The sequence below is a fragment of the Pteropus medius genome, unplaced genomic scaffold (assembly GCF_902729225.1).
Source record: "Pteropus medius unplaced genomic scaffold, Ma_sr-lr_union100, whole genome shotgun sequence".
NCBI lineage: Eukaryota > Metazoa > Chordata > Mammalia > Chiroptera > Pteropodidae > Pteropus > Pteropus medius.
In genome coordinates this window covers 12,994,720-13,019,942 of record NW_024340699.1, presented here as the reverse complement: position 1 = coordinate 13,019,942, position 25,223 = coordinate 12,994,720, and the positions used below count along the sequence as shown (strand labels likewise).

The following is a 25,223-nucleotide window of genomic DNA, read 5'->3' as shown; positions in this document are numbered from 1 at the left end:
GAGAGCACTTGAACGTTTTGAAAACATCTCATATGTATTTTTATTTTATCCTTATAAAAATCTGTGAATTAGCGCTACAGGTACAGTCCTGTTATTTCCATGAAGTAACTGAGGCTCCAGTATGTTAGGTGAGCTGCCCGGAGTTGCACAGACTATTCCCAGGGCTTTGGAGTGTGCTGACTGGGATGTTCGGAGTGGACACAGGGAGCAGGTTTAGAAGAAATTCCCCCAGCCGTACTGCTGTTTTCTTCTGCATTGCGTCTGCTTTTCAATAATGAGAAGCATTCTTCCTTCCCCTGAGAGTAGCAGTTGCGTCCTATGAGTTTTATAATGCCTTTCAAGTATGAGCCAAAGGCCTTTTGCATCTACCTTTCCATCTTCTATCTAACGTTCACATTTGACATCTAAGGACCTGCAGTGAACGTGCGAGGAGAGATGAGCGGAGGGAGGAAGTGAGCAGCCCAGGCGTTGCTCGGATGGCCGGAGTACAAGGTGCCAAGTGCCCCGAAGTGCTCCGGCCAGCCTCAGGCCTGAGGTGACACTCATGCCCCTGGTGGCATGGCTGGCACCCAGCTTTTAGTTCTGGTCTTAGGAGGGCGATGCAGGGAAGGTCGAGAAGGGTCTCCTTCTAGGGACTCCGGGGATGCTCATTAGCGATGCTCAGGAACCGCCTGTCGGCCCAGCCCTGCACACTGCCCACTCACAGCTGTCGGTCCAGCGGATAGGGCGCCCCTTAAAGCCCCTTTGTTTTTCTGCCCTCCTAGGGTACACCTCTTCTTCCTCCCCCATTTTTCCCTTCGTTCCAGGAAATGGGGACCATTTCTCTTAGGATTGGGAGTTTCTCTGTCGTTTGTAGCAGCGGAGTCAGGGGTCTCTCTGACTGAGGTCTCTCCCAGACACGTCCGCGGGCCTGAAGGCTTCTGGATGGAGTGTGTGAAAATCTCCACCTGTAAACAGAATAGAATGTGTGGCGAGACGTCGACTATAACTAACTGCAGATTCAGACCAGCACATGTTTATTTGAGGACCAGCCACGCGCGTGGTGTGTGCTGTGATTGTGACTGTGTCGGTGATGTTACCGACAGCCAGTCAGAAGATGAAAACACTACTGACAAGGATCTTGCCAGCTCTGTGACCTGAACAGACTTATTTCAGTTCTCTGTGCCTCAGTTTCCTTATCTATAATATAAATGGGGGAAATAATAATACCCATCTCAGAGCTTTGTTGTGAGGATGAAACGAGCTCACTCAGGTGAAGCGCTTAGAGAAACGCCTTGAGTAAAGTGCTTTGTAAACATTAGCCACTATTATATAACTGAGTCGAGATTGTTATGTGCTGGACTGTCATCGAATTATGGTATTATTAGCTGTCGCTGTCGTCAGTCTCATTATCGTTACATTTCAGACATGTCAGCTTTGGACATTAACATCTTTGAAAATAAGAATGTAAGCGTTAGTTTAAGCTTTTGGTCTTCTACAATCATATAAAGACAAACATTTTAAATTTTGGACTATAGAAATTCAGTTTCTGATAACTTTTATTTATGATTTAAAACAGTAAATTAGATGTCTTTTTCTATATTAATTTAGTGGCCTTTTTTATTCATGTGCCAGGTGATGATTTAGAAGATTCTAAGATTCCAAAAAGTCGACTCTGTTGTCTATATGAGAACTTCCTTTAGAAAAAGTAATTTTTTTCTTTTCAAATTATGTTTTTGAAAACCAACTTGTTCTCAAATATATAAGTAAATTGTTTTAAGTAAGCCTCGAAAGTAATATCTTTACCTCCCCCGTGGAGAGGCGGACTGTGGGAGAGACGAGAGTAATTTGAAAAGGGCCTCCTTACAATGCCTGCACATGTTTGAAAAAGGAGTTAAAAAACAAACATTTTTAATAATGTAAATTATTTGGGTGGGGGGGCTCGAAGTTGTAACTATTAATCCTTACTTGAAATAAGTAGACTAGTAATGTTTAACAGTTAAAATAAGTAGAACACTAGTAATGTTTACAAAGCACTGTCGCTGAAGTAATACAAGGTATTGTAAAGAAAATGTTCAGACAAAGTAGACAATAGTATTTTAGAACTCTTTCTCGATAACTGTTAAAATATTAGGAAACGAGCCTTAAATCTGGGATTAACGCGGAGCAGGGTACAGTTCCGGTCAGTATTTAACCTTAGCAGTTGTAGTTATTTGCAAAACATCTATCTGATCATCTCCATTGTTTAAGTAATTAAGAATATGACATGTAACCTTTTTCTGTAAAGAAAGACTTTTAAAACATTGCGTATTAAGCAGGGAGCTCAGAGCCACTGCCCTGAGAAAGCCTTTCCCTCCAGCAGTGTCCTGAGTGTGGGTCTTCCTCGTTCTCACGCTGACTTCGCTTTCTGTTTCCAGCGACCTGGCCCTGCGGAATTGTTTCCTCACCTCGGACTTAAATGTGAAGGTGGGAGACTATGGACTAGGATTCAGCAGGTACAAGGTAAGCCGCAGGTTTAGAGCCGCCTCCTTAATCTGACACAATTCCATGGTCACGACATGGTGACATCACCGAACGCCGCTCCGTTTTTGGAAGGGAGCGGTAAGAGTCTGGTGGTGGTGGAGAGGAGCGTTGTCCCAGCCAGGCTGGTGGTGCTGTTGGTGTCTGGTGTGTGGTTCGTCCACATCCGTGGCTTTGTGCCCGAGATTTTGTGACAGCTTTTCAAATGTTTTTGTTAAAATGACCTATACTCGGTGTGTAATTGATATGGTGTGATGGTGCATAGGAAATTTTAGTAGGCACACGGGCAATATAATCGTCACAACTTGTATAATAAAATATATATGACATAAATAGTTCTGTTATGTGTTCAGTAAAATTTTGACTCGAATTCAATAATCTTGGTATTTCAGTTTTTTGACTTTGTCATAAATATATGCCTCCCCCAAATAAGAAGTAGATGGGTGATGTGTGTGTGATGGCGGGGGGCACCCAGCTGAAGGAGGTAGCCTGATGCAGGGCAAAGAATGCGGTTGTCCCGGCTGTGCACTGTCAGGGGACCTTGGCTATGCCCCTTGACCTCCGTTTTCTAAGCAACAATGTGAGGATATCCGTTCTGTCTTACGGGTTTTGCGTGACGACCAAAGAGGTCATATTTTCACAGCTCTCTGTAACCGAAACATATTACGCAAATATCAGTTGGCCATTTGTCTACATAGTAGGTCTAGGATCTTGCGTGCTTGCTGTTTACCAAGCACTCTGAGGATGTCGCCTGCATCAGCTCGTTTAATGCTCCTCATGAAAGGAGACAGTTACTGCCTCACTCCCATTTTACAGAGAAGTAGAAAGGCCCAGCATACTCGTTTCCTCCCCAGATTCACAGAGCTGGTTAAATGGTCAAATGTGGACTTAGAACCCAGGCTGGCAGATTCTGGAGCCTGCACCCTCCCTCCCTGACAGCAGCACCCCTGTGCAGGGCATGAAGCCCAGCCGTTTCGCTTAGGGTCTGTGTTCTGCGCACCAGATCGGCGGTCTCTCCTTTTCCAGGAACAGTGGCCGAGTGAGTCTTTGTGGCTCAGAGGCCAGCTCACGAAGCCCAGGAGGCTTTAGAGAAACCCTCACCACCCTCTCCCCGAAGGTCTCTTCATGCCTGCTTCTCTCTCTGATGTGTCCTTTGGGTCGAGTCTGTGTTTTCTGAGAATGACTTGGAATTAAATCACTGAGCTTACAAAAAGTATAATGGCATTCAAAATTCTGTATGCTTTCTCACAAAACAGGAGGATTATATTGAAACAGATGATAAAAAAGTTTTTCCTCTGCGATGGACTGCTCCAGAATTAGTAACCAGCTTTCAAGACAGACTACTAACTGCAGATCAAACTAAGTACAGTAACATTTGGTATGTATCGATTTACCATTCTGTTAGGCTTTTGTATAGCGAAGTCCTAACTTCCTTCTCCTTGGGTACTTTCTTAAAGGGAAGTAACCAAATAAGATGTAGGAACATAAGAGCGCCTGCCCGATGGTGTGAAAAAGACAATTTATTGACCCCATGGCAGTAGTTACAATTGCAGTGATATAATTAACTTTCTGAATACTGCCTCTCTTACCCATTCTGCAGTAGTAAGCTCCACAAAAGCTGGAACCAAGGCTATTTTCTGTGTCTGCCACAGGGCCTGGCATATAATTCATGTTTAATAAATATTTGTCGAAGTAAATGAAAAAACAGAGATTTGGACTGTTGTATAATGCTATGATTTGTAGGTCAGTGAAATGGAAGTTGAAAAAAATGTGTCCAAGTCTTTGACTAACAATTTCTATTACAACTTTCTTAATTTATATCTCTATATTTTTTTGTGCTATTGTCCTGCTTTTTCGAATTTTCTTTTTCTTCTCTTGCCTTTCCTTTTAAAACTGTTTTTTCCTTTTAGTTTGGGAGCTGTGTATTCTATTCCTATACCTTTGTTGGTTTTCTTAGATATTATAACATGTGTACATCACTTAGTCTAATATTTATTCATATCTTGGCCTTCTTTCTGTACAATGTAAGGATCTCAGAATGCTTTAACTTGGTTTAACTATACAAAACAAACACATAACTGTTATATTATTGGGTATTTTTTTTTTCCTTTAACCATATACAGCTTTATTATTATTATTATTTTTTTTTTAGCATCAGTGTTTGTTTAGGTTTATCGAAGTAATCAAATCATTTTTTTTCCTTCTGGAAATCACTCACTCTCTTTTTGCCCATAGTATGGGATTTCAGAAGTCCCTTTGTTGAGGGTCTGCTGGGGACAGACGCTCAGTATCTTGTAGGTCCAAACATACTTTTATTTTGTCCTCGTTCTTGAAATATATTTTTACTTGATGACAGTTATTTTCTCTCGGCGTACTGAGGATATTCTGCTGTCTTCTGGCTTCCATTGTTGCCATTGAGCAGTCGGCTCTAAGTCCGCCTAAGCTTTGCTGTCTTTTTTCGTTTGTTTTTTTGGTAGTTTCACTGTGACGTATATGAATGTAGATTCTTAATGTTTTCTGCGTGGGATTTATTTGGCTTCAATCTGTAGGTTGATGTCGTTCTCAGCCCTTAACCTTGAAATGCCACCTCTGCCCCTTTGCTCTCCTTTTGGAAGTCCTGTGAGACATGTGTCATGCCTTCTTGCTCTGTCTTCTCTGTCTTAATCTCTTTTCTATGTTTCATCTCTTTGACTCTCTGTGCCACACTCTAGATAGTTTTTCAGACTTGTGCTCCAGCCACTAATTCTGTCTCTTTAAATCTTCTCTTCAGTTGTGTCTAATCTTCTATTACATCTATTAAGTTTTATAACTCAGTTACTGATTTTTCAGTTAAAGGAGGTATGTTTGATTTTTTAAAAACTGGCCCACTGTTTTTAATAATTAGGTTACGATCTGCACCGCATAATTTCACTGTTTAGAGTCCTCGTGTATTTGACCTTGTCGCTTGATGGTGCCTTGTTTCCTTATGGACTTTTTTGTGGTGAGGATCTTGGAAATCTAGAATTGAGGAACATTCCTCCAGAAAGGATCTACACTTGCTTCTGTGTGGCACCTGGGTGTCCTGCCATGTAAGGGCACTATACTGCTCCAGAGCTTTACTCAGCTTGTGAATTTGGACTGCAAATCCATGCAAGGGCTAGCTCTGTGGTTATGACATCTTAGAGACTACCACCACCCCCTACACACACACACACTCTCACACTCAACATTCACACACATAAACACACACACGCTTACACACACTCACACTTATCTCTCATAGCACCTCCGTGCCAAGGCAGCTGGCCTTTCAGGCTCCTGAAGGGGAGGCAGGGCAAGTGTATTCCCACCGTGAGGAGGTCCGTCTGTGACCCCCCTCTTATCTTGGGCAAGCCTCATAAACCAAAAACAGAAGTCCAAGGTCTGTGCTTCAGCGGAAGCCCCAGGGCAGAAGTGGTCTTAGTGCTCTACTGAGTTCTCTAAATTCTGGGCTTTGTCCTGGTAATTCCCAGCTGCTTTGTCTGCTCTCTGATGCCTTTAAAGAAGATGGATGTTATGCTTCATCCATATTTTTACTATTCTTAGCTGTGGGATTGACCCGAGCCCACCCCTTGTTTCCGACAGTTTGAGAAGTCACTGGCGGCAGGTCTGGCAGCAGTGCCACCTTCTGCCAGAGGCAAGGGCCACACTGCCCTGTGCCAGGGGTGAACAAGAGGGACCTCTCAGAGTTTGGTGGAAGAGGGATAAGAGCTACAGGACATTTTTCCTCCCAGAAGAAGGAGGCTCAGAGGTTCTCAAGCAGGTGTGAGCCAGTGTCAGGCGAAGAGCTGAATAGACAGGCGCTGGGGAGCGGCTCAGATACAGATGGAGCTTCGCTCCCCTGCCCTCCACTCACCTCCTGCTGTGTGGCCCAGTTCCTGACAGGCCACAGACCAGTACCAGTCCGCAGCCCGGGGTTTGGGGACCCCTGTCCTAGGTCACACCTGCATCTACCAGCTGAGAGTCTTTGGGGATGGGTCCTGAATCCCAGCGTGTTTGTTGAAAGCTTCCCGATGACCCAGACGGTCAGCCAGTAAACAGGAGGCCGTACCCCACGGGAAGGCGGTAAATGGGGGAAAGGAAGTGCAGGGACCACGGAGAGGAGGTGGAGAGTAAGTGTTCCTCCGACTGGAGCCGCAGAGGCCGTTTCCATGGGGACAGAGCACTGGGCATCAGTGAGTGGGCCGCGTAGGGGAAAAGGGCATTCCTGCCTGTGGTGACAGCGCACACCTGGAGGCATCAGGTGGCCCCTTCCGATGCACAGACAGCTGGCGGGGAACCGGAGGGAAATCCCGGCTGAGAGCAGCACAGCCCCAACCGCTCAGGAATGACGACGGCAAAGAGTGGGGTCCCGCGGCGAAGTCGACCCTGTGGAGAGGTTTCTCGGGTTTTCTGACCTTTACTTCTGCTGGGAATGGGATTTCTTTTCTGCCGAAAAACTTGGAATTCAGGATATTTCTCTTGTGTCTAACCATTTTGCTGAACTCTTAAATCATGCTCTTTCAAAAAATTGCTTGAGTTTTAACATCGAGAGTCATACTGGCCCCTCCCTGTGATGGTGCCTGTTACTTCTGTTTCATGCTTTCTTGCTCTGGCCAGAACTTCTGGAATAGTGTCCAGTGGTAAACAGGAGGAGGCATTCTTGTCATGGTCCTCATTTTAATGGAAATGTCTCTTTTTTAATCGTGTTTGAGAGAGATCTCTAATACCCTTTTCAGGGCGTACCTTGCCCTTAAAGTTCCTAATGACTCTACAAATAAAAGTGTGGGTGTTGAAAATTCAGCATCTAAAGGGAGGAAGAAATAACCATTTCTTTTTTTCTGCAGGTCCCTGGGGGTGACACTTTGGGAACTTTTTGATAATGCTGCTCAGCCGTACTCCAACCTTTCCAACTTAGATGTTCTCAATCAGGTCGTTCGAGAGAGGGGCACAAAACTCCCCAAGCCCCAGCTGGAGCAGCCATATGCCGATAGATGGTTAGTAACTTCTGGTTTTGTTTTGCTGTCTTCAAAAGATGAGGAAATCCTGTGTCCATGGGTGTTAGTTATATGTTCCCCATTTTTAAACAATAAGTGTTATAAAAAGCAATCATTTGTATGTTATCCTTGACCGATTTTAGAATTAACATCTATTTTTAAAGTCAGTGTTATTTTAGAAAAATGTATAGAACTAGCAGGAATTTATGTATTACAGTAAGGAAAAAAAATGTGAAGTCTGAACTAATTAGAAAAGTCAACAGTAAGGGAGTTTGCTATTGTAGAATCGTTTTTAAATGAGGCTGTTTGTGAAAGTGGTATCTAATATGTAAGAAAAGAGGGCATAGAAATGATAATATTTAAATTGGCACCTGAAACTAATTCACATAATGTATGTTGACATTCACAAAACAAATTTACTTCTTACGAGTCTTCGGATCCGTTGTTGCTCCGTTTCCAGGTAGGATCAGGCTCACCTCCCTCGAGGCCTCTGTCTACATCCCTGTGTGCCCAGCTGGCAGTGCCTCTGAAGCGTGGCCCCCCTGCAAGTTGCTAGAACCATTTCACCTGGAGCAACTTGACCTACACGCCATACATGTAATACTGTGACGTCGTCCTTGCCGTTACGCTCAGAGCTACAGTCTGAGTGTTGGCCGTGCTCCGCCAGCTCTTGGGAGACCCAGCCTTGGCTGCCGCCTCGTTCGGGCTTCGTCCTCTGCTCTCGTCCCTCCCCTTTCAGCTCCCTTTCTGTGCATTCTCGACTACGCAGAGGACCCGCGACTATTGTTTTAAGAGGCGAACCTGCGAAAACTGTTTCTAAGTTCAGTGGATAAGTCCCTGGGTAAATAACAGGGGAAGAGATGGCAAGGCAGAAGGGTTGCAGTGATACTGTGAAATGTCCTGAGAACACAAAGAATTAGTGGGCCAACCGTTCCTTTTCTTCCTTCCCTCTTTCGCCGTGATCCCTCCATGCATCGAATGCCTTCACGTGGTCAGCAGTGATTGAAGTGTAGAAACTTCTGGGGTGTTGAGCTGGCCTCAAGGTCCTTGTAAAGCCTTTTCTTATTTTAAAACACTTGATTTATCAGCCCATTAATTACCTCTTCCGTGTCGCTCAGGTATGAAGTCTTACAGTTCTGCTGGCTGTCACCAGACAAGAGACCGGCGGCCGAAGACGTGCACAGACTGCTCACCTACCTGCGGATGCAGAGCCAGAGGGACTCGGAGGTGGACTTTGAACAGCAGTGGAACGCGCTCAAACCAAACACGCACAGCAGAGAGGCTTCCAGCAGCGCCGCGTTCCCGATCCTCGACCATTTCCCCAGGGACCGACTGGGTCGGGAAATGGAGGAAGTCCTCACCGTGACCGAGACCAGCCAGGGCCTGAGCTTCGAGTACGTCTGGGAGGCCGCAAAGCACGATCACTTCGACGAGCGCGGCCGGGCCCCCCCGGACGAGGCCTTGTCCTACACGAGCATCTTCTTTCCAGTGGAAGTGTTTGAGAGTACGCTTTCTGACCCCGGGCCCGGGAAGCAAGACGACAGTGGCCAGGATGTCCCCGTGAGGGTCCCCGGAGTGGTTCCCGTGTTCGATGCCCACAACCTTTCCGTTGGAAGCGACTATTACATCCAGTTAGAAGAAAAAAGTGGTAGCAACTTGGAGCTCGATTACCCACCCGTGCTGCTGACGACCGAAATGGAGAATCCAGAAAGGACAAGTGACGAGGCGCCTCAGTCCCTGACACTCAGGAATCTCGAATTTGAGGAGTCCAGTACAGACGAGGATTTCTTCCAAAGCAGTGCAGACCCCAAAGACCCCAGCATGCCTGAGGACGTGCACGTTGCCAGGAGCCCCGACAGCCCTTTCAACAGTATATTCAGTGACCTTGACAAGGCGGAGGATCTGCCCAGTCACCAAAAAATATTTGACATCTTGGAACTGAACGGCGTTCAAGCCGACTTGAAGCCAGCCACTTTAAGTTCGAGCCTGGATGACCCCAACGAGTCAGGAATGACGTGCCACTTTGACAAAGAAAAGCCCCGTAAGCTTTTTGACTGTGAGCCTCTTTGCTTATCAGAAAACCTTATGCACCAAGATAATCTTGATCCAGTGAGTGTTCAAGAATTATCAGAAAACTTTTTATTTCTTCAAGAGAAAAACTTACTAAAAGACTCCTTGTCTAGCAGAGAGCATATAAACGATCTTCAAACAGAACTTAAAAATGCTGGTTTTACTGAAACTGTATTAGAAACTCCACGTAGAAACGTTTTAGATACTGAGCTTAAGTTTGCTGAAAATAAACCAGGCTTTTCTTTGTTGCAGGAAAACATAAGCGCGAAGGGTAAAGACACAGGTGTTGTACTCGAGGACCACACTTTGAGCACCTCGTTGCCACCTTCCCCGGAAGTGCAGGCGCCTCCTACCTCTCTCGAAACAGAAGAAACGCACCATAATGTACCTCCAGCTACGCCTCCGAAGCAGGGAAACGCCGTGGCCACGTGTCCAGACGTCAGCATCCACGGTGACTGTCTCCGCCCAGAATCAAATCGAGATGCTCTGACCGTCCCAGCTGAAGTTCCCTCGACTGATGCCAAGACACCCGGCATTGGCCACGCGTCCCATGACTTGACGCACCGAAGCGAGGAGGCCTCGAGACTAACCCAGAGTGACTCGGCTCTTGTTGACGTTTTTGCCAGTAAAGCGAGTAGAGAGAGTAGTCTTCCAGAATCGAGACAGAACTTACAGGATCAGCCACTTTCAGAAGACTGTCATGGGAATCGATTGCTGGAGAAAAACTCGGAAGCTGTGGGGACTTTGAATCAGCTGAACTGTAAAGAGGCTACGAAAGAGGTGGGCTCGGTGTCCACGCTTTCCTCGGACTCTACCAGTCAGGACAGCCTTTTAGAAGACAGCTTGTCGGCCCCCACCCCGGCGTCAGAACAGTCGGCGGAGACGCCAGACTCTCTGGATTCGGTGGACGTCCACGACGTGCTCTTGGGCTCTGTAGGCCCTCACACGCCTCAGAAACTCTTGCCCCCCGATAAGCCTGCGGACAGTGGCTACGAGACAGAGAACCTGGAGTCCCCTGAGTGGAGTCTGCACCCTGCTCCTGACGGCCCTGCAGCCTCCGACGCGGCCGCAGCAGGCGACAGTGGTCGTGGTGGGTTGCCGCCCAATCCCGCCATCGTCATCTCAGACGCTGCCGATGGCCATGGAGGTACCGAGGTGACCTCACAGACTTCTGCACCCGGTTCCCAGAGCTCGTACCGAGACTCCGCCTACTTCTCGGACAATGACTCCGAGCCCGATAAGAAGTCGGAGGGGGTCTCGGGATCCTCACCGTCAGCCTCGGCCTCGCCTCGGCCGGTCACCCCCGAGCAGAGTCCCGGCACCAAGGACAGTTGCCTGGAAAGCAAACATAGCCAGCCAGACCCAAGCTGTCCGCCCGCTTTGCAAAGTTCCAGCCTCCCGGACTCGAGAGAGACACGCGAGCCGGCCCTGGCCGACGCCGCCAGGGAGCTGTGCCCTCCCGAGGACGAGGACGGGGCTGGCGGCCCCTCCCGCCTGCCGAACTCAGAGCCGAGCTGCTGCGGCGACGACCCCGAGGCGCAGGAGGAGCGCCCCTGCGCCATCGCGTCCACCGGGACCAACACCAACGAGCTCCTCGCCTTCGCGAGTTCCACCCTCCGCGCCGGCAGCCCGCCAGACCTGCTGGAGGACAGGGCCGTGCCCAGCCACGCGGAGGGCCCCAAGCTGAAGGAGCCCGACGTCGAAGGGAAGTACCTGGGCAAGCTCGGCGCGGCGGGCATGCTCGACCTGTGCGAAGATGGCATCGACGCGGACGAGGAAGACGAGAACAGCGACGACTCGGACGAGGACCTGCGGGCCTTCAACCTGCACAGCCTCAGCTCCGAGTCGGAGGACGAGACCGAGCACCCGGTGCCCGTGGTCCTCAGCAGCGACGACGGGAGGCACCTGCGGAGCCTGCTGAAGCCCCCGGCCACAGGGGCCGTCGACCAGCTACCGGATGACTGGAAAAAGGAAAAGAAGGCGGTGACGTTCTTCGATGACGTCACAGTCTATCTCTTTGACCAGGTATCTGTCACTTCCAAACCGGCGCGTTAGGGGATCCCCAGCGTGGTGGGGAATTGGGCGTGCTGTCTCCCCGGTGCCCATTTTGAGGCCACAGGTTGCTTTGTGGCTACGTGAGAAAAAGGAATTCAGGGTTGGCTGCAGTTACAGTTGAGGAACGCGCAGAAATGTGGCCAGCACCGGGAACGCCTGTTACGTTAATGGAAGGAGCCCTGGACCCCTTCCCAGCTCTCCTGGCAGAGTCCTGCCCTTTGCAGACCACACCTTTATGTCTGACCGTTGGCGGTAGCACCCAGCGAGCAGGGTCAGGCTGGAGCAGTCTCTGCTTGTGAGTGGCCCTGCCTATGGGGCGGTGACGGGGTCGGTGGCCCTCTTGCCTTCCTGCTGTGGACCAGGTGGCCTTCTGGGCACCACTCAGTGGGCTGGGACTTTGCCTTCTTTGGAGATGAAACGGCCTATAACTCAAACTTTTTTCCCTTAACGTTCTTTGTTGGCTAGTGTCCGTAGCCCTTGAATTTGCTCCTCGAACCAGCTGGATGTTCATAATCTAGATACGAGTCCTTTGTCAGATACATGGTTTGGAAATATTTCTCCCAGTCTGTAGGTTGTCTTTCACAGAGCCAGAGTTTTAAATTTTGATGATTTCCACTTTACTGATTTTTTTAAATGGATCATGCTTTCGGTGTCATGTCTAAGAACCCTTCACCAAGCCCTGTATCCCAAATGTTTTCTCTAAAAGTTTTATAGTGTTGTGTTTTCCGTTTAGATCTACTATACATTCTGAGTTAATTTTTTTAATAATAATTTTTGTATAAGGTTTAGGTTGGGGCTCATTGTTTCGTGTTTGGTCATACGTGCATTTCTTCTAGTACCATCCGTTGCCTCCTATCCATCGAATTACCTTTGCGCCTTTGTCAAAAATTAATGACCATATTTGTATGAGTCTATTTCTTGACTTTTTGTTCTGTTCCATTGATCTGTGTATTTACTCTTTTGCTAATACTTCACTCTTGCAATTAAGTCTTAAATCAGGAAATATGATTTCTCTGTCATTTTTCTTTTCAAAATATTTTGGCTTTTGTAGTTCCTTCAATTTTCTATATAAATTTTAGAATCAGCTTGCGTATATGTACGAACAAATTCTACTGGGATTTTGATGGGAATTGCGTAACATCTGTAGCTCAGTTTGGGGAGAATTGACATTTTACCAGTTTAGTTCTTGGTGTTTTGTAGTTTTCATCATAGAGATCCTCTGCTTGTTTTGTTAGAATTGTACTTATCTAAGCATTTTATTGTTGAGGAGCTGTTGTAAAATGTAACTTAAAATTTTTGATTTTCATTTGTTCCTTGCCAGTATCCAGAAGTGCGATCGATTTTCGTCTATCGATTGTGTCTTGGTGTACTCACTTATCAGTTCTGGGAGGGTTTTGTTTTTGGTTTTTCCACATTCCTTATATTTTTCTACACAATCACGTTGTCTGCAAAAAGGGATAGGTTTATTTCTTCCTTTCCGATCTGTGTGCCTTTTATTTCTTTTTCTTACACCGTCACACTAGCTTCCAGTACAGTGTTGAATGGGAGTGTTGAGATAGACACCCTGGCTTTGAACCCAATTTTAGGAGAAAAACAGTCAGTCTTGGACCATTGACTCTGATGTAGGTTTTTTGTAGATGTTATTTATCACATTAAGGTTCTTGTCTAATCTTAGTTTGAGAGAGTTTTTATCCTGAATGGATGTCAGATTTTGTCAGATGCATTTTATGCATCAAGTGATAGGAACTTGTGGTTCCCCTGCGAATATGTGAATATGGTAGATTACGTTGATCGATTATCAAATATTGAGTCCGCCTCGCTTTCCTGGAGTAAAGTCCACTTGGTTGTAATGTTTTATTCTTGCTGCTGGATTTGGTTTGCTGGTATGTTAAGGATTTTCGTGTATATGTCCATGAGGTATATTGGTCTGTAGTTTGGGGGGCTATTTGTTTGCTTGTTTGGCTGATTGGGGTTTTTATTTGTTTGTTTTGGGCACTGTCTTTAGTTTTGATGTCGAGGTAATGCTGGTTCCCATAAAACAAGCTGGGAAGTATTTCCTCTTTCTGGAAGAGACTGTGTAGATTTATTTGAAGAACTGCTTTGGTTTCATGGACTATTTCTTTATTTCCTTTTCAGTTTTATTCATGTTTGCTTTATCTTTATCGTTTCCTTCCTTCTGCTCACTTTGCATTTATTCTGCTCTCCTTTTTCTAGACCGTTAAGGGAGATAGATGCTTAGGACTTGAGACCTTCTTTCTAATGTTAGCATTTAATGCTCTAAATTTCCCTCTATGTGCTATTTTAGCTGCATCCCACAGATTTCAGTATGCTGCGTTTTCATTCGGTTCAAAATATTTTCTAATTTTCCTCGCAGCTTCTCCTTTGACCCGTAGATTATTTATAAGTATATTCATTTTCAGGCCCTCTGTGGGTCGGAGTTCCCCTTTCAAAGCCTTTGCTGTCCTGTTTGCACTGAACACAGCCCGAAGTTCAAAGCGGGCACTGACACGGGCAGAGAGGGCTTCACGAGCCTTTCGGTTCTGATTCTGGAAGCAGCAGGAGGGCTGTCTTCCGGTACTCAGTGGGGGAGGAATTCCGTTTTTGTTGTTTTCTGTTCTGTCACGCCAAGCCCCGGGCAATCCAAGGGTGGCGGCGGCAGGGGTGGCAGGCACCTACGATCGTGAGGGAGGTGAGCGTCCTCTTACCCTGGGGGAGCCGGGATCCCACGAGAGTGAAGAGGGCCCCTGACGCCTCTTCCCCTGGGCCCCCCGCTGATAGCTGCAGAAAAGTGTGCACCGTTAGTTTGGTAACGAAAGTCCTGATTTTCTGACCGGAGGGCCAAAAAGGGAAGGCCCAAGACATGGGAAGATACCAGGGACACCACGGAGAGGGAGGAGCTGAGGAAGGCGACCCCGTAAAGTTTAGGAGCTCCTGGCTTGTCTTCGAGCTGCGCATGGCGGATCTGGCCCTAAACAGCACACCAAAGCCTTGAGACCTGCGCTGTGGGGGAAACCACGGCCCCAAGGTGCAGTCTGGCCAGTGGGTGGTACGTGCGCGGGACAGGCCCAGGAGTCCGGGCCAGGAGCTGTGGGCAGGGGGTGGGGGCGTAAGTTCACTGCTGGTTTGGTGTCTTTGGACCCTGGCATTCTTCCCCAAGCCGCCTGCTGCTGGTCACTTCTCAGAGGCCTCGCGTGGCTGCTTGGTGCTTTCTGCCCAGTCCTGAGAGCCGCGTTCGGTGGGAGGGATGGGGCTGCGTGTCCTTATCTCGCCTCTCCCAGGAACCCACCTGCCCTGCGGTGAGCATTTCACAGCCAAGCGGTCAGACGCACTCTCAGCCTGTGTGGTACGCACGGCGTTGGGCTCCCGTGGGCAGACGCCGGCTGACAGATTTGTTTGGTTTCTCAGGAGACCCCAACCAAAGAGCTGGGACACTGTGGAGGAGAAGCGCGTGGTCCCGAGCTGGGCAGCCCAGCACCGTCTCCAGGTCCGCCCTACCTGAGCAGGTGCATAAATTCCGAAAGTTCAACTGATGAAGAAGGTATTTCACTCCACTGACCGGTGTAAAAAGAAACTAAAAAAAATGCATTGTGAACAACGTTAACTTTTTGAGGATAACTTTACCTGTTGCTTTAAATGACGCCCTTATGACACATGGGGAGCAGCTCTGCCGTCTTTCGGGCCCAGGTCGGCGTCCGCTGATCTGCACCTGCATGTGTGTACCCTACTCTCTCTTCTCCGTCGTGAAACGATAAAGGGAGAATTTTTTATTTTGTACTTTTAGGTGGAGGCTTCGAGTGGGACGATGACTTCTCCCCAGACCCTTTTCTGTCAAAGATGACGGGCAACCTCCTGGGTTCCAGGCCCGCCCTACACACCTCGAAGTACTTCTCTCCGCCACCGCCGCCCCGCAGCGCGGAGCAGAGCTGGCCCCACGCATCACCCTACTCCCGCTTCTCCATCTCCCCCGCCAGCATCGCCAGCTTCTCCCTCACGCACCTGACTGACTCGGACATGGAGCAGGGAGGTGAGAGGGGGCAGTGCTGGAACCGAGGGGGGTCGGCCTGGGGGGCCTTGCCCGCTGGACTTAGATGCCCCGTAATCTGATGCTTTCCTGGTGTTTGCTGAGCGGATTATAAAAAACTCTTCAGAAAGCTCTCCCGGCCTTGGCAGTGTGCTCCCGGGCCACGTCCTGCTCTTCCAGGCCCGTCACTCCACAGGCTCAGTACTGCTCGCACGTGTCCCCGCCCTGCCCCCGTAGACTGGGTGGCCGGGCAGAGGCAGCAGTGTGCACTGTGGCAGGATGGCACCCGGCCGGCAGGAGTTGCTGTGCGCCCCTCGTGCTGCCGGCCACTCCGCCCCCGTCTCCACCTCTTTGTCCCAGACAGAAGCGGCTCTTCAGAAAGCTCGTGTTGTAGAAGCACCTGGCCCTGGGGTTGAGCCCAGACGCACCCTGGCTTACCCCGGGGTGTTGATTTTGCCATTAGGTCTCGGTCTTCGTGAGATACCAGAGGCCTGGGTGCGAAGTCACGGGCAGGGCACATTTGAAGTCGTGTTATCTGAACGTGTGGATCGTTTTTCTTCCCCGTAACTAGATTGGAAGATAAATGTTAATGGGTACATTTTTTGATTTGAAGTTTGCAGATCAAATAATAACTAGGAAATATAAAGAGCTTTTATTTGTGTTTGTGCTGTGCTTAATTGTGCCAATTAGATAAATGCCCGTGACCTAACCATCTGTCAGAGGCGCAGATGTGTGGAGATCAGAGCTGATTTTCTCCTGCGCCCTGAGCGTTGACATTGAACCGGCGTGTGAGCCGAGCAGATGCGTGTGCGAGTTTGGCAAGCGCCGCTGCCGCAGGAAGCAGACGTGGGGCTTGGGCAGGTGGTGGGTGTCCACACTTGTAGTTTCTGTTCCTTTTTCTGCAGATCAGATGCTATCCAGACTATTTTTATTTCTTGACGCTCATTTAAAAACCCAGCTTTGCTTGTTCTCTCCTGAATAGGAAGCAGTGAAGATGGAGAAAAAGATTAGGTGGATCCGCCGACGCTCTCAGACCCCAGGCTGCTTCCCCAGGGCAGTGGTCCTGTGCTGCCAGCCGAGCACCGCCATCCACTGGACCTCCGCCGGAATGGACAGGGAGAGAGACTCAGGAGGCCGAAAAGGAGCCAGCACCGTGCGGTGCCCACGGCAGGAAGCCAGCCGGGGAGGCGTGCTCCCGCCAGCCCCGGCAGCCGGCGCCCGCGGCCGCTCCCACCTGCGGGAAGCACTGTCTCCGGTGGTCCGGGCGCCCTCCTCCGGGGGTGGGGGCTGTCAACTCCCGGTCGTTTCCAGTTCCCATGCACCCTGTTGCCTGCGCCCACTCCTGCGCCCTGTCTGTGCACAGGGCCCCAGCGTGCACAGTGGGGACTGGCGCCAGTGAGCCAGATTTACTATTCTTAAAGAGATCACTAATTGCTTTCTGTAATTGCACTGTGGAGAAATGTTCTAGGAGTCCCTGATATTGTACAGAATCTTAAATTATTCAAGGAAAATAAGGCAGGTCAAGCTGGTTCCCACTAGTTTGATTGTTTTTTCTGTTTTATAGTTCGTTTGCTCTGCATGGTACTTGTAAAGCTTAAATACTTTGAGCATTATGCTGTCATTAGAATTGTTGGAGCTGTACATATGGTACTCTTATGTAAATGATACATGATTCTGAATGTTAGTGTCTTATGTCATTACAGGAAATAATTTTGATGAGTCCAAAAAGACTGTTGTTGACTGACACCCATTTTTGTCTCTTCTCTGTGAACTGGTTTCGGAGGCGCTGAAAGGCCCTGCGCCCCTTCCGCGTGACCCTGCCACCCCACCCCTTCATTTTTAAAACCCTTTTGGTAACAGTCAGCAGGCGGTGCGCCCCAGAACTCAGGTTGCAGTGAGTTCTGCGGGCTGCAGCGTGCAGGTCCCCTGGTCCCCTCTCCTGAGGGGCCGAGCGTGGCCCCAGCGGCACTCCTCCGAGCCCGCTCTTCTGCTTGATTTTCAGGAGCAGACTGCTGTGGCCGCGGTGTCCTTGGTACTCCTTCCTTCAGGAAGGCGGGGAGTGCTGGGGGAGGCACGGCCCCGCGGGGGACTCTGGCGGCAGAGACCCGTGTGAATTCATTCTGTCCGTAGAGCTCGCGTGTCGAGCTGTTAGTAATAACCTCAGAGCTGGATTTTCCCGAGATGCACTGCGAGTCACGAGTCACGTCGTGTCCAGGCGTGGCTGGTTGTGTAGCTGAGGAGATACCCTACATCCTGCCGCTGAGAGGAGGGACAAGGGTCGACGGCAGGGCCTCTGCAGCCGGCCGGTCCCCCTAGTCAGGGCCTCGGGCAGCCCCGCACGGACCTTCCCGTTCTGCCGCCAGCACCGAGTTCTCCCCTTGCTCTGAAAGGGGCCGAACGGGCCCGTGCAACCCCGTGACATTGGTGACAGCATTGTGCAGCCCTGCGTCCTGCTTTGACATCAGGACGTTTCCAGGGGCCAGAGCAGCACAGCACCAGGCCTGGCCTGTCCATCACGAAGCCACGAGTACCGGGTGGGGCCTCAGGTCTGCAGTCCCCGCAGGCCGGCCCTTTGCCCCAGGTGCTGACACGCTTTCCCGACTCAGGCGTTTGTGACGCTGGGACAGCCCCAGGCCCAGGTCGGGGCTGCGTGGTGCAAGTGGCAGGGACGCGGGTCCTGGCTAGTTCCCCTCATAAATCGTGGCCTTTGTTATCGATTTGGGTTCACGCCACTGACTTTTGATACTAGCAATAACTTTCCAGAGCAAGAAAACCCAGAATGGAGGAGGGGCACCCTTCACCCTCCACGACGGAGCCCCGCCGGGGGGAGGTGCGCCCCGAGAAAAAGGTAACAGGGCGTTAGAAAGTGATTTTTGCCAAAGTCGTCACACTCTGAATTTCTTGCTCCATAGACTTCCGGAGCTTTCTGAATTTTTACATCTAACTACCAGCTCGACTTAGAGAGAAACGAGGCAATTCTACCAGTGTTTTCAAATGATAGGTTTAATTAATTCCGATTTAAAGACTAAAATCAAGCAGATCCACAGAATATACTGTCGTCTTATACAGTAGGCCCAAGATAAATTTGATATTTTGGGGCTGACATTTTTCACTATGACTAAGGAGATTTTAATAACGTAATTCCCATTTTAAGTCTATATCGCTCTCATCATTAATTGCCAAAAAAAAGCATTTTATGTGTTGAGTTGGGGGGGTCGGAGCGGTAGAGCTTACTGTGGGGTTGCATGGCAGGGGAGATTTTATATTTATAATAAATGTGAGTTAATGTGTTCATTTGAAATCTTAAGCAATACACAGGAAATAAATTCTGTACATTAAAAATTTCAGCCCATTTTTGAAACGTCAGCATGTGCTTTGTTGATTCAGTTTTTTTTTTTTTTACTCAGTTGGTTACCAGTAGTGGGTTTTCAAACCGTACTTGCTCTAATAAGTTATGCAATGAAATAAATCATTGGGTTTGTAGTAATACCTGGCTCACAGTGGTATTTCCTGGCCTCCCTTGGAATCTATCAGGTTTTAATTCGTCTTACTTTGGTGGAGTTCATGTATTTTAAATCTTATAATAAAAAATAATCTAACCTTCATTTCCTTCCTAGCTAGATATTAATTTGTGTTATCAAATGACTGTCGTAAGTCAGAGAAATGTACAAAAAGCGCTCCCCAAAACCCTCTGAAACTTGGACGGTGCATGCGGGTGAGAAGCCATTCATCTTAAGGGCGAAGCAGCTCAGCGATACTGAATTGAAAACACATTCATTCTATTTTTAAATGTACAGACGATCGTTTCTAGAGAAATGGGTTTATCTAAGAAAAGTCTTTGTATGTCTTGCTGCCATAAAACGCCTTCCCAAACCTCTCCCTTTAAGTAATATTTTCCATAGGGTATTTGTAGGGGCGACGACCTGCTGCACGTCTGTCCTGAGCGCGCGAGTGTAAGGGAGGCAGCTCCTGGTTTAGCTCGACTCAGCCGGCCATCTGAAAATTCCAGAAGTGAACCATGGTCGCCTCCAGGTGTTGGGCTTCAGTTCCAGGGGCTTCAGGATGTTAGCCTTATGAGAAGTGGCCTTACAATAAGAATGGCCGTACAGAGGTGACTTCAAATTTAAAACTCGAAAACAATATTCCTTAGTAGTGATGGGGTTGGCTCAAGTTTTGACTATTAAAAAGGAAAATTCTCTTTAGTGTATAGGTAAATTCTCAAAGATGCATCGACAGTATTGAATTACCAACAACCTGATATTTAAATGGCTTGAACATGTCTCAGTTCAAATTCGCACAGGCCTAGGTGGGTCTTAAGGGGCCGGCGTTCATGTCCAACTGTCAGTTCCGTCCACAGACGACCCGAGGGGCAGTCAGACCTGTGAGATTTCCGTCGTGCTTTAACACAGTCGTAGGAGGTTCACGGCAATATAACAGTTAATGAACTTTCATTTAAATTGTGTACATTTTTAAATTGTAAGATTTTTACTGTATATTGATGCATAGTGTGATTCAATAAATTGCTTGTAATTTAAAAACTATTTAATATTCAAATAAACATAGTTATATATTTATAAACTCTGTTGCTGCGTTTAGTCGTGTTTTTTCCGCCTTGCGAGGCCCAGGGTGTGTGCCCTGCGGTGGGCACTTACAGCCTGCAGCTCTGGGTCACCCACTGCCCTGGTCTCTAGATGCCTGATGCCCTTTTCCATGACCTAGGCCCCCATCCCATGCTCGTAGAAACACAAAGGTGGTAGCATCACTGGAACACAACTTTTATGTAGGTTCCTGCAGCCTTAAAGCGTACCTGTAATTGGAAGCCTTTGCCCTTGAACTTCAGAAGCATTTTAATTTCTGAAGTCCAGCATCTAACGAGCTCTGAGCGGGGAGGCGAATCGGCCCAGAACCAGCTTTTCTGTGCCCTAAGCGGATCTCGTCTCTCCCGACCCCCGGTCCTTGCTCGCCTGGTCCAAGCTGCCAGGAATACGGTAACAGGCTCCTACCTAAACTGTCCCTTGGCCCGGTGTGACCCTCAGGAAGTAGACCTGTGAACCCCGCTTCAGAGACTCCCAAGACAGGCAGCGAGTGACAGTGCAGGAGAAGAGAGGACAGTGCTGACTGCGGTCCTGCGGGACACACGCGGGCGGGGGCCCAGCCTCGCTCGACTGATGGCGGGGCCTCCCTGAAGTCCAGGCGCTGAACCAGAGGCCGCTCTTACCACCTTTTAATGCGCCTGTAAACAGTGAGAAACTGAGGCACAGTGCGATTAGGTAAAGCACGTGGGGGCCTGAGAAGGGTGTGAGCCCCAGTTGTCTGCCCGCCGCCCCGGAGACCTCCTAAAACCGGTAGTTTGCGGGTGGTCTGCACGCGGGCGGCGGCCCAGCTGCGGGGTGCTCCGCGGGGTAGAGCTCCGCCCACTCGCGCCGGGACCCGCGCCGGCGGGCGACAGGGGGTCCCCCAGACCCTGGGCGCTGCTGGCTACTGCTCTTCAGGGATGTGGCCGCTGCCCATTTAAGAAGTAGCATTGAAAAACGGCTTTTCCATGAATTCATCTTGACTGGTTCCGTGTTCTGAGCCCAAAGCCAAGGTCAGGTGCAGCGGCCAGGTGCGGTCCCGGGGCTTCCCCCCCGCGCGGAGGGGCCTCCGTCTCCGTCCTCCGTCCGCGGCCTGGGCTCCTCCGGGCGGGAGGCGCCGGCCGTCCCCTGTTCGCAGGTGCGCCCTGCCCCCACCGCGGGGCCGGGGACACGCCGACACCCGCCCCTCCCCAGCCCCGCCCCGCGGGCTTATTTACATGTGGCCGCGGCCCCGCCCGGGGCGGCTAAAGCGACGTGTCCTTGTCCCCCGTGGGCAGCCCTGGCGCGTGCGGCCGCGGATCCCCAGGTAAGGGTAGGGGTCAGGTGGGGGGGGGTCGCCGGGAGAGGTCGCAAGAGCAGGACCAGGTGGCGTCTGGGGAGAAACCTGGTCAGGGCCGCGAGATCGGGTGTGGAGGCCTGGCTGGGACCACCCTCGGCTTAGCTTGGGGCTTCTGCAGCCTCTGGCCACTGTCGCCCTCTGATCTCCGACAGCTGCCCCATATCCACAGCAGTTGTGGCCCCAGTGTTGTCTCTGCTTGTGTGACATCCGGTGGGGCAGGATGGGGCAGGACGGTCAGTGTGGAGTGGGTGTTAGTTCATGGGGCAAACAGCAAGCAGGCCCGCCCTGAACTAGGATGGGGCTGCATTCTGGGTGGTCCGAGCAAAGTGTCAAAGGCCACCTAAGTTCAGGCGGCAGGGGGCAGTGATGGGCATGGAGCCAAGTAAAAGTCCAGGGGTCACTATACCTCACCCAGGGGGCAGGGGCCACAAGATCACAGAGAGGTCTGAAGGGTCAACATGAGATCGAACGGGATGAGGGGTGTGGGGGTCAGCGCAGGTCTCCTGTGTCGGTGGGATGACCCTGGGGTCACTCTGCACCACGTAGTCAGCTGCCACTGGGCAGTGACATGGCCTGCCGACTGACCACCGGGTGGCCTGTATTCTGGATTTCAGTTCCAAGGGCCTCCCCTCGGAGCCACCACCCCCCGGGACACCCAGTCTGGATCCATGAAGACCAAAACCCGGCGTCGGGCGCCTCTGCAGAACACAGACACCACCCCAGGGGAGCAGACCCCCGACAGTCCCCAGCAGGGCTCCGGGGCCCCGCTGGCCAAGGGTCTGCGGAGCCGGACAGCTCGGGCGCAGGCGGCGCGGGCCGATGGCGGGCGCAGGCGGCTGGCGCCCTCGGCGCCGGGGGGCCGGCGGGAGAGCAGCGTCCAGCGGCGGCTGGAGAGCAACGAGCGCGAGCGGCAGCGCATGCACACGCTGAACAACGCCTTCCAGGCGCTGCGCGAGGTCATCCCGCACGTGCGCGCCGACAAGAAGCTGTCCAAGATCGAGACCCTCACGCTGGCCAAGAACTACATCAAGTCACTGACTGCCACCATCCTCACCATGTCCAGCGGCCGCCTCCCGGGCCTGGATGGCCCCGGCCCCAAGCTCTACCAGCACTACCAGCAGCAGCAGGTGACTGGGGCCGCACTCGGTGCCACCGAGGCCCAGCCCGAGGGCCACCTGCAGAAGTACTCCACGCAGATCCACAGCTTCCGGGAGGGCTCCTAGCACCCCAGTCCTGGGCCCAGCAAGAGCCCCAGACTGGTGGTGACACGACGTGGCTGTGGCCCCAGAGGCTCCATTTCCCCTGAACTCGGCTGTCTTTCTGGAGCACGTTCCACTCCTTGGGGGACAAGACCCGGCCAAGGTCGTGGCCCCGCGTTGCACGAGGCCCAAACCTCCATGTAGGTCGCGGGATCTGCTTTTTCATTGACTAGGAAGGAGTTGACAGGCCTCAAAAACTAAATTCTCTTCACTCCTGGCTCCTTCCCGAGGCAAGGCAGATTCCAGGAAAAGATTTACTCGGTAAATTTCCCCAGTTGCTGCTGAGGCCCAGGCCCAGGCAGGGACTGCCTCCACCCTGCACCCGAGCCTCCTCATTCGGGGTAAACTGAGGCATGGAGCAAGCAGAGCCTGTAGCCACTGAGGGACAGTGGCTGAGCCAAGACAGTTGAAGCGTCTACTTCTGAATCTAGCTATCAGAAACCCTAATTCGATTACCTCAACATTAATTCTAAAGGGACTTTGGTGGGGGAGGGGCTGGGATCTTTTCCTGCATCCTCCCGTGTGGGGGCTCCTGACCACAGAAGGTCTGCGGCTGGGTGCCGAGGGCATTGGAGATAGGGCTGGGCTGGTGGGAGAGAGGCTGCTAGGCCGTGGTTCCCGAGTGGCCGGCCCCTCCTTCCTGCCTGGCCCTGGCCCCTCTGGAGAGGCCCGTCCCCCTGAGGCTTGCTGCTCATTGTATTTGTCACTGATGTGGCTGGTCTGACAGGACTTTAGGGTGGTGCTGGGTCCTGGCTAGGGCTGGGGGCCTGCAGGACTCTCTGAAGGCGGGGGTCTGGGGCGGTGAGAGCGTCTGCCCCACCGGGTGCTGCTCTGCAGAGGCAGGACTGGGCAGCTTGGCAGGCGCCCACAGCCTCGGGCCAAGCTTCCCGCTCTGCTGTTCCTGCCCCGCTGGCTCTGACAGGCTCGGCGACTTAGCTCCAAAGCAGCTGACATCTCTCCTCCCTCGTCCCTCTGTCCACAATGTGGGGAGGGGACAGAGCCCTTGGCTGCCACAGGCAGGAACTGCAGTGACATGGTGGAGTTGGCCTGGCACGAGTGGCCTGGTCCCCTGTGCCCTGAGCTATCCCCAAGGCTCTCGTGGGGCACTGCGGACAGGGGCTGAGCCGGGCCGGGAGGGGGGCTGTCACAATCGGGGGCCTGTGCCCAACGCTCAGCCTCACTGTCCCCACCCTGATAGTTCCAGCCCCAGCACCTCCCCCCGACCCCCCGGCCCAGACCTAACATCTTAATGCATCTCTGGGCTGGTGTCAGCCCAGGTGGCATCGAGGGCAGCAGATGGCACCCCTCGGAACAGTCCTTAGCCACTTCAGTCCTAACTTACCCGGTCAGGCTGTGGCCAGGCCCTCCCTAGGCCCCAGTGGAGGCCCTCTGGAAGGTGGCCCTGGGAGGCCTGGTCTGGACCCGGCCCCACTGTCCCAGCCGTCCTTGGCCATGGGTCAGGTGGGGACCCTGGTGCTTCTGGCCCGCCCCTCAGGTCAGTGCTCAGGGCAGGCTACCGATGAGAGCTGCGGTTGAGGACAGCTCTGAGCTCGGGGCAGATGGGGTCCGTGTGCCCCCTGCTGGGGTCGCCTGCTGACTGGGACATGGGAAGGGGAGGCCTGCAGACCGGGGCCCTTGTTCCGGCCAGAGCAGGCTCAGTGCGGGGACACCTGACAAACTGAGCAGGAAGCACAGGGAGGGTGCCCGGCAGAGCTCTGTCCAGGCCATGCCCGGTGACTGGGGACGGCGGGAAGGCCTGTGGGTCACCACCGTGCAGGACAACAGCTGTTGGGGCTCTTTCTCTCTGTCCCAGACCTGCACCTCCTCTGCTTCCCAGAAGGTGACGCAGGCCTAGATGTCCAGCCCTTCGTCATCCGAGGCCAGAGGACATCGGCAGCCCCGTGGCCTCATCACGAAGGACCTTAAAGATCTCAGTCCTGCTTCGGGGTGGGGGTAAAGTGGGTGGGGGACAGGTCTAGTGACAGGCTGCTGAGGCCTGCTGCCTCAACGCTCACCTTGGACCCCAAGCCCAGCTGGAGCCTTCTGTCCTGTGAGGAACCCTAAAGTCAGAGGCGTCACATGCATCCTGAGCCCTCACCTGGGGCCATAGACCCGCCGCCCGCTGACCTGACCTCTGGTGAACTTCCCAGGTGGAGGTCACCATCAGGCCGGCAGAACTGCGACTCTTCTGTCTGGGAAAACCTCTCTGGGTCTGAACAGCCAGTGCCCCAGCTGTAATTGTGGTGAAAATGTTTTTTAAATAACTCAAATTTGCTTTTATTTTTCCTAATGGTCTGTTCAAAGTACCCAAGAAACCGATGCTGTGTCACAAAACAAAAATAAAAGATTTCATGACAAGTGCTACCTTTCGAGCATAGGGAACTGTGCATTTCGATCATTATGATGTAGCAA

The 25,223-nt window shown here is 51.2% G+C and overlaps 2 protein-coding genes across 6 annotated transcripts in view; both read left to right on the top strand.

The window, feature by feature from the left end:
* The window catches only part of LMTK2 (lemur tyrosine kinase 2), a 63,614-nt gene extending 43,434 nt beyond the window's left edge, over positions 1-20,180 (top strand). The window contains exons 8-15 of one of the 5 annotated variants that reach the window (XM_039878450.1): positions 2,397-2,481; positions 3,756-3,877; positions 7,344-7,493; positions 8,612-9,602; positions 9,816-11,588; positions 15,024-15,156; positions 15,400-15,642; positions 16,545-20,180. In XM_039878450.1, coding sequence (XP_039734384.1) covers positions 2,397-2,481; positions 3,756-3,877; positions 7,344-7,493; positions 8,612-9,602; positions 9,816-11,588; positions 15,024-15,156; positions 15,400-15,642; positions 16,545-16,621 — 3,574 coding nt within the window. In that variant the 3' untranslated portion in view covers positions 16,622-20,180. Of the gene's footprint in view, positions 1-2,396; positions 2,482-3,755; positions 3,878-7,343; positions 7,494-8,611; positions 11,589-14,038; positions 14,973-15,023; positions 15,157-15,399; positions 15,643-16,329; positions 16,522-16,544 lie in introns of those variants that run through there. The other 4 variants (XM_039878419.1, XM_039878428.1, XM_039878437.1 and 1 more) reach the window with 4 other exon arrangements.
* Positions 20,181-21,424: 1,244 nt separating this feature from the next.
* On the top strand, positions 21,425-25,188 carry BHLHA15 (basic helix-loop-helix family member a15). Its single transcript, XM_039878528.1, has 2 exons — positions 21,425-21,519; positions 22,167-25,188. Exon 2 carries the CDS (start codon positions 22,221-22,223, stop codon positions 22,773-22,775), a length of 555 nt encoding a protein of 184 aa, XP_039734462.1. The 5' UTR covers positions 21,425-21,519; positions 22,167-22,220; the 3' UTR covers positions 22,776-25,188.
* The last annotated feature ends 35 nt before the right edge of the window (positions 25,189-25,223 follow it).